This window comes from Ipomoea nil, unplaced genomic scaffold (genome assembly GCF_001879475.1).
Source record: "Ipomoea nil cultivar Tokyo-kokei standard unplaced genomic scaffold, Asagao_1.1 scaffold2779, whole genome shotgun sequence".
Lineage (NCBI taxonomy): Eukaryota > Viridiplantae > Streptophyta > Magnoliopsida > Solanales > Convolvulaceae > Ipomoea > Ipomoea nil.
Window position 1 is genome coordinate 2,765,780 of NW_017619207.1, and position 14,274 is coordinate 2,780,053.

At 37.1% G+C, this 14,274-nt stretch overlaps 1 protein-coding gene across 1 annotated transcript; it reads right to left on the minus strand.

Moving 5' to 3' along the window:
* Nucleotides 1–315: 315 nt before the first annotated feature.
* On the minus strand, nucleotides 316–12,168 carry LOC109157385 (gamma aminobutyrate transaminase 1, mitochondrial-like). Its single transcript, XM_019305299.1, has 18 exons — nucleotides 11,897–12,168; nucleotides 11,154–11,281; nucleotides 10,891–10,975; nucleotides 10,715–10,787; nucleotides 10,160–10,257; nucleotides 9,989–10,081; nucleotides 3,935–4,008; nucleotides 3,802–3,840; nucleotides 3,618–3,706; nucleotides 3,459–3,535; nucleotides 3,285–3,359; nucleotides 2,599–2,730; nucleotides 2,433–2,520; nucleotides 2,263–2,341; nucleotides 2,026–2,116; nucleotides 1,858–1,936; nucleotides 1,630–1,745; nucleotides 316–610 (listed from the first exon to the last, which is right to left on the minus strand). The coding sequence occupies exons 1-18, from the start codon at nucleotides 11,942–11,944 to the stop codon at nucleotides 536–538; spliced, it is 1,539 nt and encodes a 512-aa protein (XP_019160844.1). The 5' UTR covers nucleotides 11,945–12,168; the 3' UTR covers nucleotides 316–535.
* Between the last annotated feature and the right edge of the window lie 2,106 nt (nucleotides 12,169–14,274).

Consider the following 14,274-nt stretch of genomic DNA (forward strand, 5'->3'; position numbering starts at 1 on the left):
GGCTTGCTTTTCCCCAGTCAACGGAAAATGTTTTCCGTTGACTGGGTTTTTCAAGCCTTGCTAAACATGGGAAACCCGGAAAAGAAATCATTTTTTGGATTTCCAAACACAGCCTAAAATGATTTTCCGTTGACTTTCCATTTTCCTACCTAGCCAAACACTAAAAATTCAAAAAATGATTTTCAAAAATCATTTTCTGGGTTTCCAAACATTTCTCAATGGGCCCGTCAACACAGTACAAAACCCAATATTATAGGTAAAGTTGGCTAACCATTCCCCTGCAGTTCCCTGGATCAATCCACCCAATAATTTTACTTACATCTTTTCTTTTTATTGGAAATTGAACGCACATGCAAATTTTTCTAGTATAACAATAAAATGTTTATTCCCTTACTCTACATTCAGTGTTCAACAACCAGCATAAAGAGAGTAAGGACAATCCAGAAGAAGCAGAAGCTGAAACCTCCTACTCAACATCCTTATTTATGTTTTACACTTTGTTTTGAATAGCAATGAGCTTTGGTAACCATCAAATTTACTTCTTCTGGGATTTGAGTTCTTCTACTCGCCTTTCGGTCTCCCTCAACGCCTCCCCGTATATACTGATCAACTGGAATCAGAGACGCCCAATATCAGAAAAGCTCAAAAAGGAAACTAGACAAATGAAGCTTTCAAGAATGGGATGAATGAGTCAAGAAGTGATGTTTCAAAAGCAAGGTTGCAGAAGGCGCTAGGCGCTAGGCGCTAGTTAGGCGCCTAGCGCTAGTCAGGCGCCTAGCGCCTATATATATATATATATATATATATATATATATATATATATATATATATATATCATGGTTGCAGTAGGCGCTGGGCGCTAGTCGGGCGCCCGGGCAGCGCCTAAGCGGCCTAGTCGGCGCCTAGGTGGAATCTAGGCGGCGCTAGGCGGTCGCGAAAAAAACAGTAGCAGACTTGCAATTTGACAATTTTAATGAGGTTGTTTTCAACATTTTATCAAATAACACATCTAAATAAATGGCATAATGACAATTCATAAGTCATAACATCAAAAGAATATTTAAAAAAAAAAAAACTCAAATGAAATACCCAAATACTTCAATCATCCAAAGATTGAAAGTATCAAACTAGTCTACAAGTGTATATATGTCATATTATATCTATATGTCATATAAATGGAAAAAATTAGCAAGGTCGAGTCGGTCGGGTTAACTCGACTAACTCGACAGAAATTGACGAGTTAACTCGACGTAATCGGACGAGTTAGGCGCTAGGCGGCTGAATTAGGCGCTAGGCGGGCGCCTAGGCGGCCGGTCTCCTAGGCGGGAGCCTAGGGCGGAAATCGCCACGGCCTATGGGCGCCTAGCGCCTAGGCGCCGATTACTCGGTGCCTAGGCGGGATTTTTACAACCCTGATATATATATATATATATATATATATATATATATATATATATATATATATATATATATATATATATATATATATATATATATAACTCGGCCGAGTTCAGCGCCAAGTTGGCCGGCCGACTAAGGGGTGCCTAGCGGGAAAATCCCCTCAGCCTAGGGGCGCTTAGCGCCTAGGCCGATTTTTACAACACTATTCAAAAGGCTGTTGGAGTGTACCTCATCAACTTCCTCGGGAGTCATTATAAACGGAGGAGACATCATTATGTTATCGCCAGCTACACGGACCAGCATCCCCTTTTTCTGACACTGAGCTCCGAAGTAAGCACCAACACCTAAGGAAATTTAACACCCAGTTTTTGTTTTTTTCTTTTTTTTGTTTGTTTTTGAAATGGGAATGAGTTGTGAAAATCATGCAAGTATATATACAAGGGATGTTATAATTACCCCATTCAGGAGGGAAAGGATCATTAGGAGACTTGTTGTTAGTAAACTCGGTCCCAAGGATCAAGCCAAGACCTCGAATCTACAAATTTAGAAGAGGGAGCAAATTGAATTATAATGATGAATACTATTTTATGGAATACATACGATTTTGATGGAAATAAGATGTACCTCTCCAATGATAGGACTGTCGGAAAAGGCTTTTATACCATCTTGGAATTTCGGAGCTATTCTATTAACCTGCTCAATAATATTTCTCTCCCTGAAATGCATTATAGTGATATCACACAGATCAATCTATTGGATATTTTCATTTTTGATATCTTTGAACTTGATCTTGAAGAATCACCAATGCCATTACAAGCAGATGGTGATAAGTTTAGCACATCAGGTAATAAGTAAACGTACTTGTAGATCTTTACTGCTTCCAATGCCACGGCACAAGATACCGGGTGCCCAGAATAAGTAAAACCATGGGAGAAAGAACCTGGTAAAACAAGAATTTTGTAGGGCATTGTGATAAATATAACAGAGGCGGTTACTTAAATGTGTTAAAATTAACATTAACATGTTGATACCTAATTTATTGCTTTGGGAATGTATTACATCATATACTTCAGGGCTCACTAGGACAGCCCCAATCGGCATATAAGCAGAAGAAACAGCCTGGAAAGAAGCGTGGAAAATTTGAGGCGTCTGTTGAATTGCAGGTTGTAAGAATTTACTGAGTGGTATTTGATCTACCTTTGCTATAGAGACAAGATCAGGTTTGATATTATATTTGTCACAGCCGAACATTGTTCCAAGCCTCCCAAACGCACATATTACCTCATCCGCAATGAAAAGAATGTCATACTTCTTAACTACAGCTTGAATCTGGCATAAGAATGATGAGCACTCAGTTAACCGGAAGTATGTAAAAGTAGATGTGAACAGGATTTTAAAAAGAGAGATTCCAATAGCACCAAATTAAATAGAGTAGCAAATAGAAAAACGTTAGCATACTGAAATTATAGAATATCAAGATTCAAGACGGGCATGAAAAGAATAAAAAAGGACATTTAAAATGGATATTAGTGTTTCAAAGATACACCAGAAAAGAATATCAAATCTCTCAACTGCAAAATTCACCATCTCCACCAAATAAACAGAAGAATGAAACTTTTAAGAGTCCCACGTTCAAAATATAAGAGAGAACATATGGGTTTATAAGGTCATGGGTAAGACTAGCTTATTGTATAGATTCAACCTTTTAGTGTGGTTTGGCCTATGTGCATTAAAGCCCAGTTGAGTGATATTCAGTCTTTTAGTGTGGTTTGGCCCAATCTTTAGATTATAAGAGAAAAGATATGCAAAATATTTATTTAAATTAAAAAAATAAAAATAAAAATAAAAAAGGGGAAGAACCAGAACGGATAAAGGAGCCTCACCTTATCAAAATAAGTTGCTGGTGGTGGTATCACACCACCTGCCCCCATGACTGGCTCCGCAATGAAAGCAGCTATCTAGCAAAGGAAAAAAAAAACACATAAGAGAGAGGTGATAAACAGCTAAGCCACATTTAAATTAATAAACAATGTAAAGAGAATATCAAATAGTATTACCGTCTCTGGTCCCTCTTTGAGGATAAGATTTTCCAAGTTATTTGCCAACCTTGTTGAGAATTCCCCCTCTGTCTCACCTGAGAAAAGACATTTCCATATTCTCAATGGGTATTTTCTTACATTAAACAGGCAACAGAAACAAGAAAGGTAGATAAGAACCTGGCAGATGATAGCGCCAATAATGAGGGCAGTCAGTGTGCAATACAAATGGAGCAGGCAGATCAAATTTTTGATGTAGTGCTGGAAGGCTGTTAATGAAAATTATTAGCAAAACGAACTGTTCAAAAATCAAAGTAATTATCTGATTATAAGGCTTTAGATGAGAAGCTGAAAAGAACATTACCCAGAAAGACTAGCTGCGATAAGCGTTGATCCATGGTATCTGTCAGAATGAACAAAAAACAAGAAAACAAAACATTGGTAAACATCAATGATGTAACAAATAAAAGTAAATGTGCATAGAAGAGTCATTTTACGATTTTTCACGAGCAATAAATTTTTTCTTGTTTGGTCTCCCAAGTGCATTGTTATAATACCATACCAACTTCACCTGCAAATAAAAAAAGTAAAAAACTGACTTCATTTATTAAGTGTGTTGAAATTGAGGGATTGATAGGTCTGGCGGGTGGAGAATAACCACCACCCGCCAGTTAGGCGGAAGCAAAATATGTGATAACCAAAGAACAAGAGAATATAGAGAATATATTATAATGAAAGAGTACAATAGATTGTCTTCTCTTAATGTCTATTCTATACTTCTATGGACCTCTATATATACTAAACTAGATACTAAATTAGTCCTAATAGGAATAGGAAACTACTAATAAGAATAGGAAACTAAGACAACTTTCCTATTATTCAACACTCCCCCTCAAGCTGGAACATCTGAAGTTCCAAGCTTGGATTAAAACAAGCACTCTACCTCACTCCAAAATTACAAATGAAAATATGAAAATTAAATGCAACTAGGGTTAACAGTGCTGAATGGCTTCGGAGGGACAATGCAACCCTTGGAATGAAGGCACCAGGGGCGAAGCTTGTCATGAACATCCTTGGGAATGGAGGCACCAAGGGTAAAGACTAACACGAACACCATCGCAGCAACATAAGCACTCTAGGACGGATGACTTCAAAGAAGATTGCACTATGTCTGACCCTTCCTTGGGAATGAACACAAAGGCACCAAGAACGGAGCTGAACACAATCCTTGGGAATAAAGACGAAGACACCAAGGACGAAGCTAAACACGATCTTGGGAATGAACACATCAAGGGCGGAATTGAACACGAACCTCGGGAATGAAGATGAACACACCAAGGATAGAGTTGAACATGAACAACCTCCCGATAACACAAGAGAGCGGTAGAGGCAGAAAGGGAGCAAAGAATAGCAAAGGGAGCCCATAGTAGATAAAATAGCAAATAATAGTAAATGATAGCACACCAATTGTAGATAGTCACACTCCCCCTTACTTGAAACATGGGAAATAATCAAAGGCCTTTATAGTAGTGCTGAAACTGACCATCCATGGGATAAGGCATACCGGAGATAAAGAAACAAACACGGTTATACCAAAACACAAACACCATGGGAAAATGTTCGGCAACAAACCCAAAGAAGCCTTCAAATTTCACCAAAAAGTTGAAAGAAGGGCAAAACAACCATCTGAAAAATCTCGCCAGAAGCAGACTCACGCGCCGGCGCGTGACGGCGGCAGTGGCGCGTGAGGACGACGGCGGTGGAGGAAAGCGATGAAATTTTCCAGATAAGGTCGCAAGAAGGAGAGGAATCCAGCGGTGAAGGAGGTGAGACCAGAAAACCGCCAGAGAAAAGGAGATCTGACCGGAAAAAAACTAAAGTAGTCCGTCGGCGGTGGTGGCGCGTGAGGGCGCGTGCGACGGTGGATGGTGACCGGATTTCAAGCGAAGGCTCGCGACGAGGTTCCGAGTAAGGCTGTGCTGTTTATTGCTTTGAACAACAACTAGAAGTGCGTCGGAACGAGAGAAAACAGTGGCGGCAGTGGTTAACCTCCGGTGGCAGTAGCGGCGGCGGAAAGCTAGGGTTTATATTAGGGTTTCAATAATTGAAGAAAAACAGCCTAGGAAAGTGGCTCTGATACCATGTTGAAATTGAGGGATTGATAGGTCTGGCGGGTGGAGAATAACCACCACCCGCCAGTTAGGCGGAAGCAAAATATGTGATAACCAAATAACAAGAGAATATAGAGAATATAGAGAATATATTATAATGAAAGAGTACAATAGATTGTCTCTCTTAATGTCTATTCTATACTTCTATGGACCTCTATATATACTAAACTAGATACTAAATTAGTCCTAATAGGAATAGGAAACTACTAATAAGAATAGGGAACTAAGACAACTTTCCTATTATTCAACAAAGTGGAGTATTCCACCTGCAAGAACTAAATAAAAATAAAAGGCTATGATTTAAATAGAAAATTCTTTTAAGCTCTCCATATTTTGCATTGACTAGGGAGCTTCAATGTATTGGTATTTCTCCTGCAAACAAGAACATCTTAACTGTTGAGCAGTGGGGCCCAGCCATTCATATGAATGTATGGCGAAAGCCTAGTTTTCCATGCAAACTTCACCAAGCCAGTATGGCATATGCATGATAAAATGGAGTTAATAAACAAATAGCAAAATGTTTGTTGGAATATTAAAAGTCTTGGGCAGCTCACTAGCCTTAGTAATTAAATGGGCAGCTCACAAGCCTTAGTAATTAAGCCTTGGGGAGATGAGTAGTTTCTTTATTTATTATTGTTTACTCTTGTAGACCTATATATAGACTTGTAACTTGAAGTTAGATGTATATACAAGAACCTTTTCTAGCTTTTAACATGGTATCAGAGCCTCTTTTTTGGGGCCTGAAATTTCTCTCAAACACCTACAGCCGGTGACTGTTCATCATCCCTTTTCCGACAAAATTTTCCAAATCAGTTCGTCCCTTGTCTGCGATTATATGGTGATTTTCTCATATTTTTCTGAAAGCTATGGCAAAACATGAAAGTTTAAACAACATGCTGAAAGTTGCCAGGACCAACTTGTCTCATACTGCTCTTGCATTAAAATCTGATTCATCTTGGATTCTTGATTCTGGAGCCACTGATCACATTTCTGGTAATCTCTCATTTTTCTCTAATATTGAGTTCTCAGATTCTCTTCCCGATGTCACATTTGGTGATGGATCAAAAGGAAAAGCTATAGGAATTGGAAAAGTCACCATTCATTCTTTGTCTTTATCCAATGTCCTTTACATTCCTGGTTGCCATTTCAATTTGATTTCAGTTAATCAACTTACTCACTCACTTAATTGCCTTGTCACCTTTTCTTCTGATTCGGTGGCTATTCAGAACCGTCAAACAAAAGGGACAATTGGTGTAGGATATGAATCACGAGGTCTATACCATCTTTCATGTTCCGCCAATACCAAAACAGCTTGCTCGACTTCTATTTCACCCCTTCTTAACCATTGTCGTTTAGGACATCCTGACCTCAATAAATTAAAACAACTGGTTCCTGGATTGTCGAATTTAAAAACCATAAAGTGTGAATCATGTCAGCTTGGGAAGCACTCAAGAGCTTCATATCCTAGTAGAGTGAATAAGAGGGCCAATACCCCATTTTCTTTAGTTCACTCTGATGTTTGGGGACCGTGTCGAGTTTCATCCACTTTGGGTTTCTCATATTTTGTTGTCTTCATTGATGATTTCTCTCGATGCACTTGGGTTTTTCTAATGAAGAATCGTTTTGAATTATTTGATGTGTTTCAAAAATTCTACAATGAAATTGTGAATCAATTTGGGGCATCTCTCAAAATCTTACGCAGTGATAATGCAAGAGAATATTTTTCTGACCCTTTCACTTCTTTCTTTTCCTCAAATGGAATACTTCATGAATCATCATGTGCTAGAACTCCTCAACAGAATGGAGTTGCTGAACGAAAAATTTGTCATCTTGTTGAAACAGCTCGTACTTTGCTTATTCATAACAAGGTACCTAAGAATTTTTTAGGGCATGCTATACTTCACTCTTGCTATCTCATAAATTGGATGCCTTCCTCTGTTTTGCAAGGAAAAATTCCTCTTCATATCTTACGTCCACAAGAATCTCTCCATAAGCTTCCATTGTGAATCTTTGGGTGTACTTGCTTTGTTCATAATACTTCTCCAGGGCGTGATAAACTTGATGCCAAGGCAATAAAATGTGTTTTCCTTGGGTATTCTCACCTCCAAAAAAGCTTTAAGTGTTACTGTCCTAGAACACACCGGTTTTATACCTCTTCCGATGTTACCTTTTTTGAAACAAGACCTTTTTTCTCTTCCACCTCCATTGAGTCTAATTTCCTAGGGGAACCCATTGAAATCACAGAAATTCTCCCTGTTCCTACTTTCTCAGAACCTATATCTCCCATTGTTCCTGAAAGGACCATACCTATTCCTGAAAGAACTATTCCAACTCCAACCATTCAAGAGGAAGGACATATTCCACCGTTGTTGTACACCTACCAACGACGCAATCGTCAAGATTCCCAAGAGGATAGACATCCAGTTGAGTCATGTTCTACATCATTGTTACCCAATGATGCTGCCCAAAACACCACGACAGACTCTCCCATTGCCAGTCAGGTAGGTAAAAGATCCACTCGAAATCCTTACCCTATCTATAATTTCCTTTCACAAAAACATCTTTCTCCATCATATTGTGCCTTCATTGCTAGTTTGTCAACTGCTTTTGTTCCAAACAATGTCAAGGAGGCATTAACTAATCCAGGGTGGACTCAAGCAATGGTTGATGAAATGAAAGCACTACATTCTTCCGGGACTTGGGAGTTAGTACCTTTACCTCCTGGTAAAACTGTGGTTGGTTGTAGATGGGTGTACAATGTGAAGGTTGGTCCAGATGGACAAGTTGATAGACTCAAAGCTCGACTTGTGGCTAAAGGATACACACAGGTTTTTGGCATTGACTACACGAATACCTTCTCACCGGTGGCCAAGATCACTTCTATCCGCCTCTTACTCTCAATGGCAGCCAACCATCACTGGCCACTGTATCAGTTGGATATAAAGAATGCCTTCTTACATGGGGATCTGAATGAGGAAGTGTATATGGAGCAGCCACCTGGATTTGTGGCTAAGACAGGAGTTAATCTTGTTTGTCGTCTTAAGCGCTCTCTCTATGGGTTGAAGCAATCTCCACGTGCCTGGTTTGGGAGATTTAGAGATGTGATCCAACAATTTGGCATGATTCAAAGCAAGGCTGACCATTCTGTTTTCTATAAACATCTACTTGGAAAAAGTATATATCTTGTGGTTTATGTTGATGATATTGTCATTACAGGGAATGATAGTGAAGGGAACAAATCAGCTTAAGAAACATTTGTTTCAACATTTCGAGACAAAGGATCTTGGAAAATTGAAGTATTTTCTTGGTATTGAAGTTGCTCAATCCAAACAAGGTATCTATGTGTCTCAACGAAAATATGTTTTGGATATTCTTGAAGAAACAAGAATGACAAATTGCAAACCAGTTGACACACCCATGGATCCAAATGTCAAACTTCTTCCAAGACAGGGGGAGCTCCTATCCAATCCAAGTAAGTATCGGAGATTAATTGGCAAGCTATTGTACTTGACTATCACTCAACCAGACATCTCCTTTGCTGTAAGTGTAGTTAGCCAATTTTTGCAAGAGCCATGTCAAAGTCATTGGGATGCAGCCGTCAGAATATTGAGATATGTGAAAAGGTCTCCAGGTACAGGGTTGCTCTATAAAGATCATGGACATACAGAAATTGTTGGCTATACAGATGCAGATTGGGCTGGATGTCCTTGGGATAGGAGATCAACATCAGGATATTGTATTCTATTTGGAGGTAATCTTGTCTCTTGGAAAAGTAAGAAACAAGATGTGGTTGCACGCTCAAGCGCAGAAGCTGAATACCGAGCAATGGCACTTGGAATATGTGAGCTAATTTGGGTTAAACAACTTCTTACAGAACTCAATTTCTATAAGCATGGTCCTATGAAATTAATTTGTGATAATCAAGCAGCACTCCACATTGCGTCTAATCCTGTCTACCATGAAAGGACTAAACATATTGAGGTTGTTGCCACTTTATACGAGAGAAGGTCGCATCCGGAGACATTGTTACCACATTTGTTGGGTCAAATGATCAACTTACTGATGTTCTCACCAAATCTCTCCGTGGACCTAGGATTGAATACATTTGTAGCAAGCTGGGAGCTTTTGATTTATACGCTCCAGCTTGAGGGGGAGTGTTGGAATATTAAAAGTCTTGGGCAGCTCACTAGCCTTAGTAATTAAATGGGCAGCTCACAAGCCTTAGTAATTAAGCCTTGGGGAGATGAGTAGTTTCTTTATTTATTATTGTTTACTCTTGTAGACCTATATATAGACTTGTAACTTGAAGTTAGATGTATATACAAGAACCCTTTCTAGCTTTTAACAATGTTAATCAAGGATTTCTAGCAAGTAGCAAACCTGTGTGTCATTGGCTTCTGATCCACTATTTGTGAAAAATGCTTTTGCCATTTTATTTGCAGTAAATGTATCTAGAAGTTCCTTGGCAAGATCCTGTATGTCTCAAGAAGTTTACAGTTATGAGATTTTAGCAGCAATGACTACATGCATATTCATAGAATTAAAACATACCAAAGAAGGCTTTGTTGTACGATTCCAAAATGAGTGATAAAATGGCAATGTATTTAGTTGTTTCATAGCAGCATCAACAAGACGTGGTTCATTTCCACCTGAAAGTCCACAGAACAAGATCAATCATGTTAATTGGCATGTACACATTCAGTAGAGAAGAAATGATAAATCAACAAACAGTTAAAAGGAAAGTAAAGTAAAATTCCAATGTAGTAAGTGCCATGTCTAAAGATAATGGAAATTGTTTAAGAAAACAGGCTCTGCTCTTAATTTTTTCGGCAGTAAATTTGAAATTGTTAGGTAACTTCTGATAAATAACAGCAAAAACAAAAATACTCAGTAGATTGCAAGAAAAGATTGTTCGCATCAAAGACTTACATGCCCTTTATCAGTAAAATTTAAAAGAACAGTACCAGGATAGCATTAAGCAATTTCAATGGATGTGATGCCAATTGTGGCAATCAGTGTATTCATACGAGATTATAAACACAAACAATTCCTTAGTTCTACTAGATAAATATTTGTATCTTGAAGTCACATAAGGGGATAATATACCTAAAGCTGTGCACCATAAACCTGCCAGGGAATCAAGATATTTCTTTCCGTTTATATCATAAACATAGGAACCCTGTAGAAACACCACAAGAGAATTGGCTTATCCAGAAGACCCAACATTATTTAAATGGGATCATTTGATTCTTCAAAATAGGAAACATCACCAACATCCATACCTCAGACTTTTCTATTACTAAGGGATGCAGATCGGTAGTTTGCCACCCTGCAGTAAAGGGTGCCAACATATCATGCCCCTTAAATCTGAGAACATGAAGGCTCATTGGTTAATAAGAAATGAAGTTTTATATATACATATTATTCGTATAACCAATTCAGAACAACCACAAATATTTGTATACTTGCAGACAATATCATAAGATAGATTTTCTAGTAGCTAGTCAGAGATATATTTGGCAATAATGTGAACGTAGTATCTTACCCTTTTTCATCAGTGGAATCATTCTGCACAGATACCTGTGCACTACTCCATCTGGTCGGTGAGCGTCTACGAATAATAGATCCATGCGAACCACTAACTGCAGGAAGATGCTTTACATGGGAGCCAACCTGTAAAGTAAGACTAAATGAGCAAGCAGAGAGTGCCATACCAGAAATAAACATTACCACCATTTGTTAGAGTGGTATGTATAACACTGATTTTGTATAGAAGTAATTTTGTTTTTCTTGTCTTTCTTAAATCTTATATCAACAGAATTTCATTTTCATCTTTCATTTCATGCATTTAGTTGTGTTGTGTGAGTAAAACAGCAGCACTAATTTATAATAGGAGTTCATTTAGACTTTCGGACATAAAAATGGAATCAACCTTGAAAACGAATCAATTGATGGCATTATTTAATCAAATTTGATTTAACTCAAGTCCTAAATCGCATTTTGATTCATACAACCTAGGAATGGCACTCTGATCGCGGTTTTTTCTCCACAATTTGTCAAAAATGGCTCAATGTTTATTCTCCGATCGGCCATTGTCGGGTTCCTACAATGTTCATGCTCGGGGTATAATTTTCAAAATCAGAGTTTATACATGTATAAAAGTACTAAATTCCCCAAAAAAATCGGAGAGGCAAAACCCCAACTTTCCCAACACAGAATTTCAACCTGGTTGGTTGGTGGCAATAATCTAGAAGTTAATCCCAAGAAAGCAAATCCATATATACAAACCTGGTTGGTGGCTCTCTTGAGAGTGTGCCCGAGAAGGCGATTGATCATTGCAACTGCTTCTCTGGTTCTCCTTCCCTTCTAGGAAAAATTATTTAGCTGTGAGATCAAAATATCTTCTGTTGGAAAGCAGGAAAAATTGAAAATTCTATGTGAGAGAGAGAGAGAGATGAAAGTGGGGCCTGTCTCAGGAATGAGGGAGGAGATAAAGAAGCAAGAATGCCAGCAAGCAGCGGATAGGACCAAGGTGTCTACGTAATACGTCCAGGTTCACACTCAATCCAAATGTGATTCTGTGAATCTGTGATGTGATTAAAAAATGCACTGCAGTAGACTTGGCGATACCCGGTTTTTACGCCCGTTTTCGTATTGCATGCATTCACCGGGGCAGATTCAGAAATTTTCTTAAGAAGGGGGCAAAAGAAAAAATAAAAGGGAAAATGGTTAAATAGGTCCTCGAACTTTAGTTTAAAAATCAATTAGGTCTCTAAACTTTTTAAAGGTGCAATTACACACATCAACAATTCATTTAAGTATAATGAAGCCCAAAAATAAATTAATGACCTGCTATCACAAGTCATTAGGGTTTAGGCCACCTTCCGGCGAATTTTTCGACAAAAAAAAAAAAAAGTGACCGCGAAATTTTTGACAAAAGAAGTGACCGGAGAAATTTTTGACAAATCTAGGTCGGTTGCTGGTCACCTTTTTTTTGTCGAAAAATTCGTCAGAATGTGACCTGAATCCTAATGACCTGTGATAGCAGGTCATTAACTTGTTTTTAGACTTCATTGCACCTAAATGAATTGTTGATGGGTGTAATTGAACCTTTAAAAAGTTTAGGGGCCTAATTGACTTTTAAACTAAAGTTCGAGGGCCTATTTGACCCCACACTTAGAGGTCGAGTCATAAATATTGTTGACTAAAGATTAAAATATATATATCTATATATATATATATATATATATATATATATATATATATATATATATATATATATATATATATATATATTAAAACGCAATAAAATATTTAAAACAAAAACATAATTCAAATAGAAATTACATTATAAATTACTCATCTCACTATTAATATTTAAAAGAAATCCCAATAATACATATAAAGAATTCCATTAGAATTAAAAATTAATCTCATAAATCACAATTATAATCTCACTATTAATATACAAAAGGGCCAAAATTAAAATTTAAAAAATCAATGCCCTCAAGATTCAAACCTAAGACAGTTCACACACTAACCTAGACCTAATCATCTAAGCTAACCCATCCTTTAGTTCAGTTTTTGTACACTTACGTTTAGTTTGTATATATAATGAACCTATACATACAATATATATATAGGCTCTGTTTGGCAGAGCTTATTTAGGAGCTTATAGCTTATTTTAAGCTACTAATAGGCAATCGTTATACCCTACACCACGGCGCACATAGCACTATGCGCCGTGCGCCTCCCAAAATGACGTCGTTTTGGGGTCGTTTTGGGAGGCGCGGTAGGAAGTTGCTGGGATTATGTGTATTTGTTTACAAAGTTATGTGTATTTGTTCATACAGTTATGTGTATTGGTTCATACAGTTATGTACATTTTTTATACAATTATGTACATTCTTTTTATACAATTATGTACATCCGAATCAGAAAATTTGTGTGTATTATGTTAAGAGTTGATGCGTATTATGTTAAAAGTTTATGTTTATTATGTATTATGTTAGATTATGTGTATTATCTTTTAAAAAGAGTATGTATATTTTGTTATATAATTATGTACATTCATGTATACAATTATGTGTATTCTAGTATAACATTATGTACATTCTTGAACAGCGGTTTTTTTTTTTTTAAGAAAAAACTACTGCCATTCACTGGGGCGGGAAATTTCAAAAAAAAAAATTTAAAACGACGTCGTTTTGCATCTGGGCGCATAGTGCAACGCGCGCCATGGTGTAGGATATAAATTGCCACTAATAAGCTATAAGCTCTGTTTAGTAATGTTTCCAAAATAAGCTCCTAGCTTAAAATAAGAGCTAACGCTACCTTAGGTAGCGTTCCAAAATAAGCTCCTAGCTTCCTAACTTTTTTTCCATGTTCATCCTTATTATTTTAAAGAAATGACATAATTTACTTTTCCCAATTAAAACCCTTTTATCTTCTTCTTTATCCGCAACTTTCAATATTATTATTATTATTATTATTATTATTATTATTATTATTATTATTATTATGAGATTTGCAACAATATTGCTACTTCATTATGAGATGCTAGATCATGATTATGCTAATAGTTTTATTTCAAAATGTTAATTTTTTTGTTAAATTTTAATATGTAAACAAACTAATTTAAATTTTATGAAGATGTTCTTTTTAGT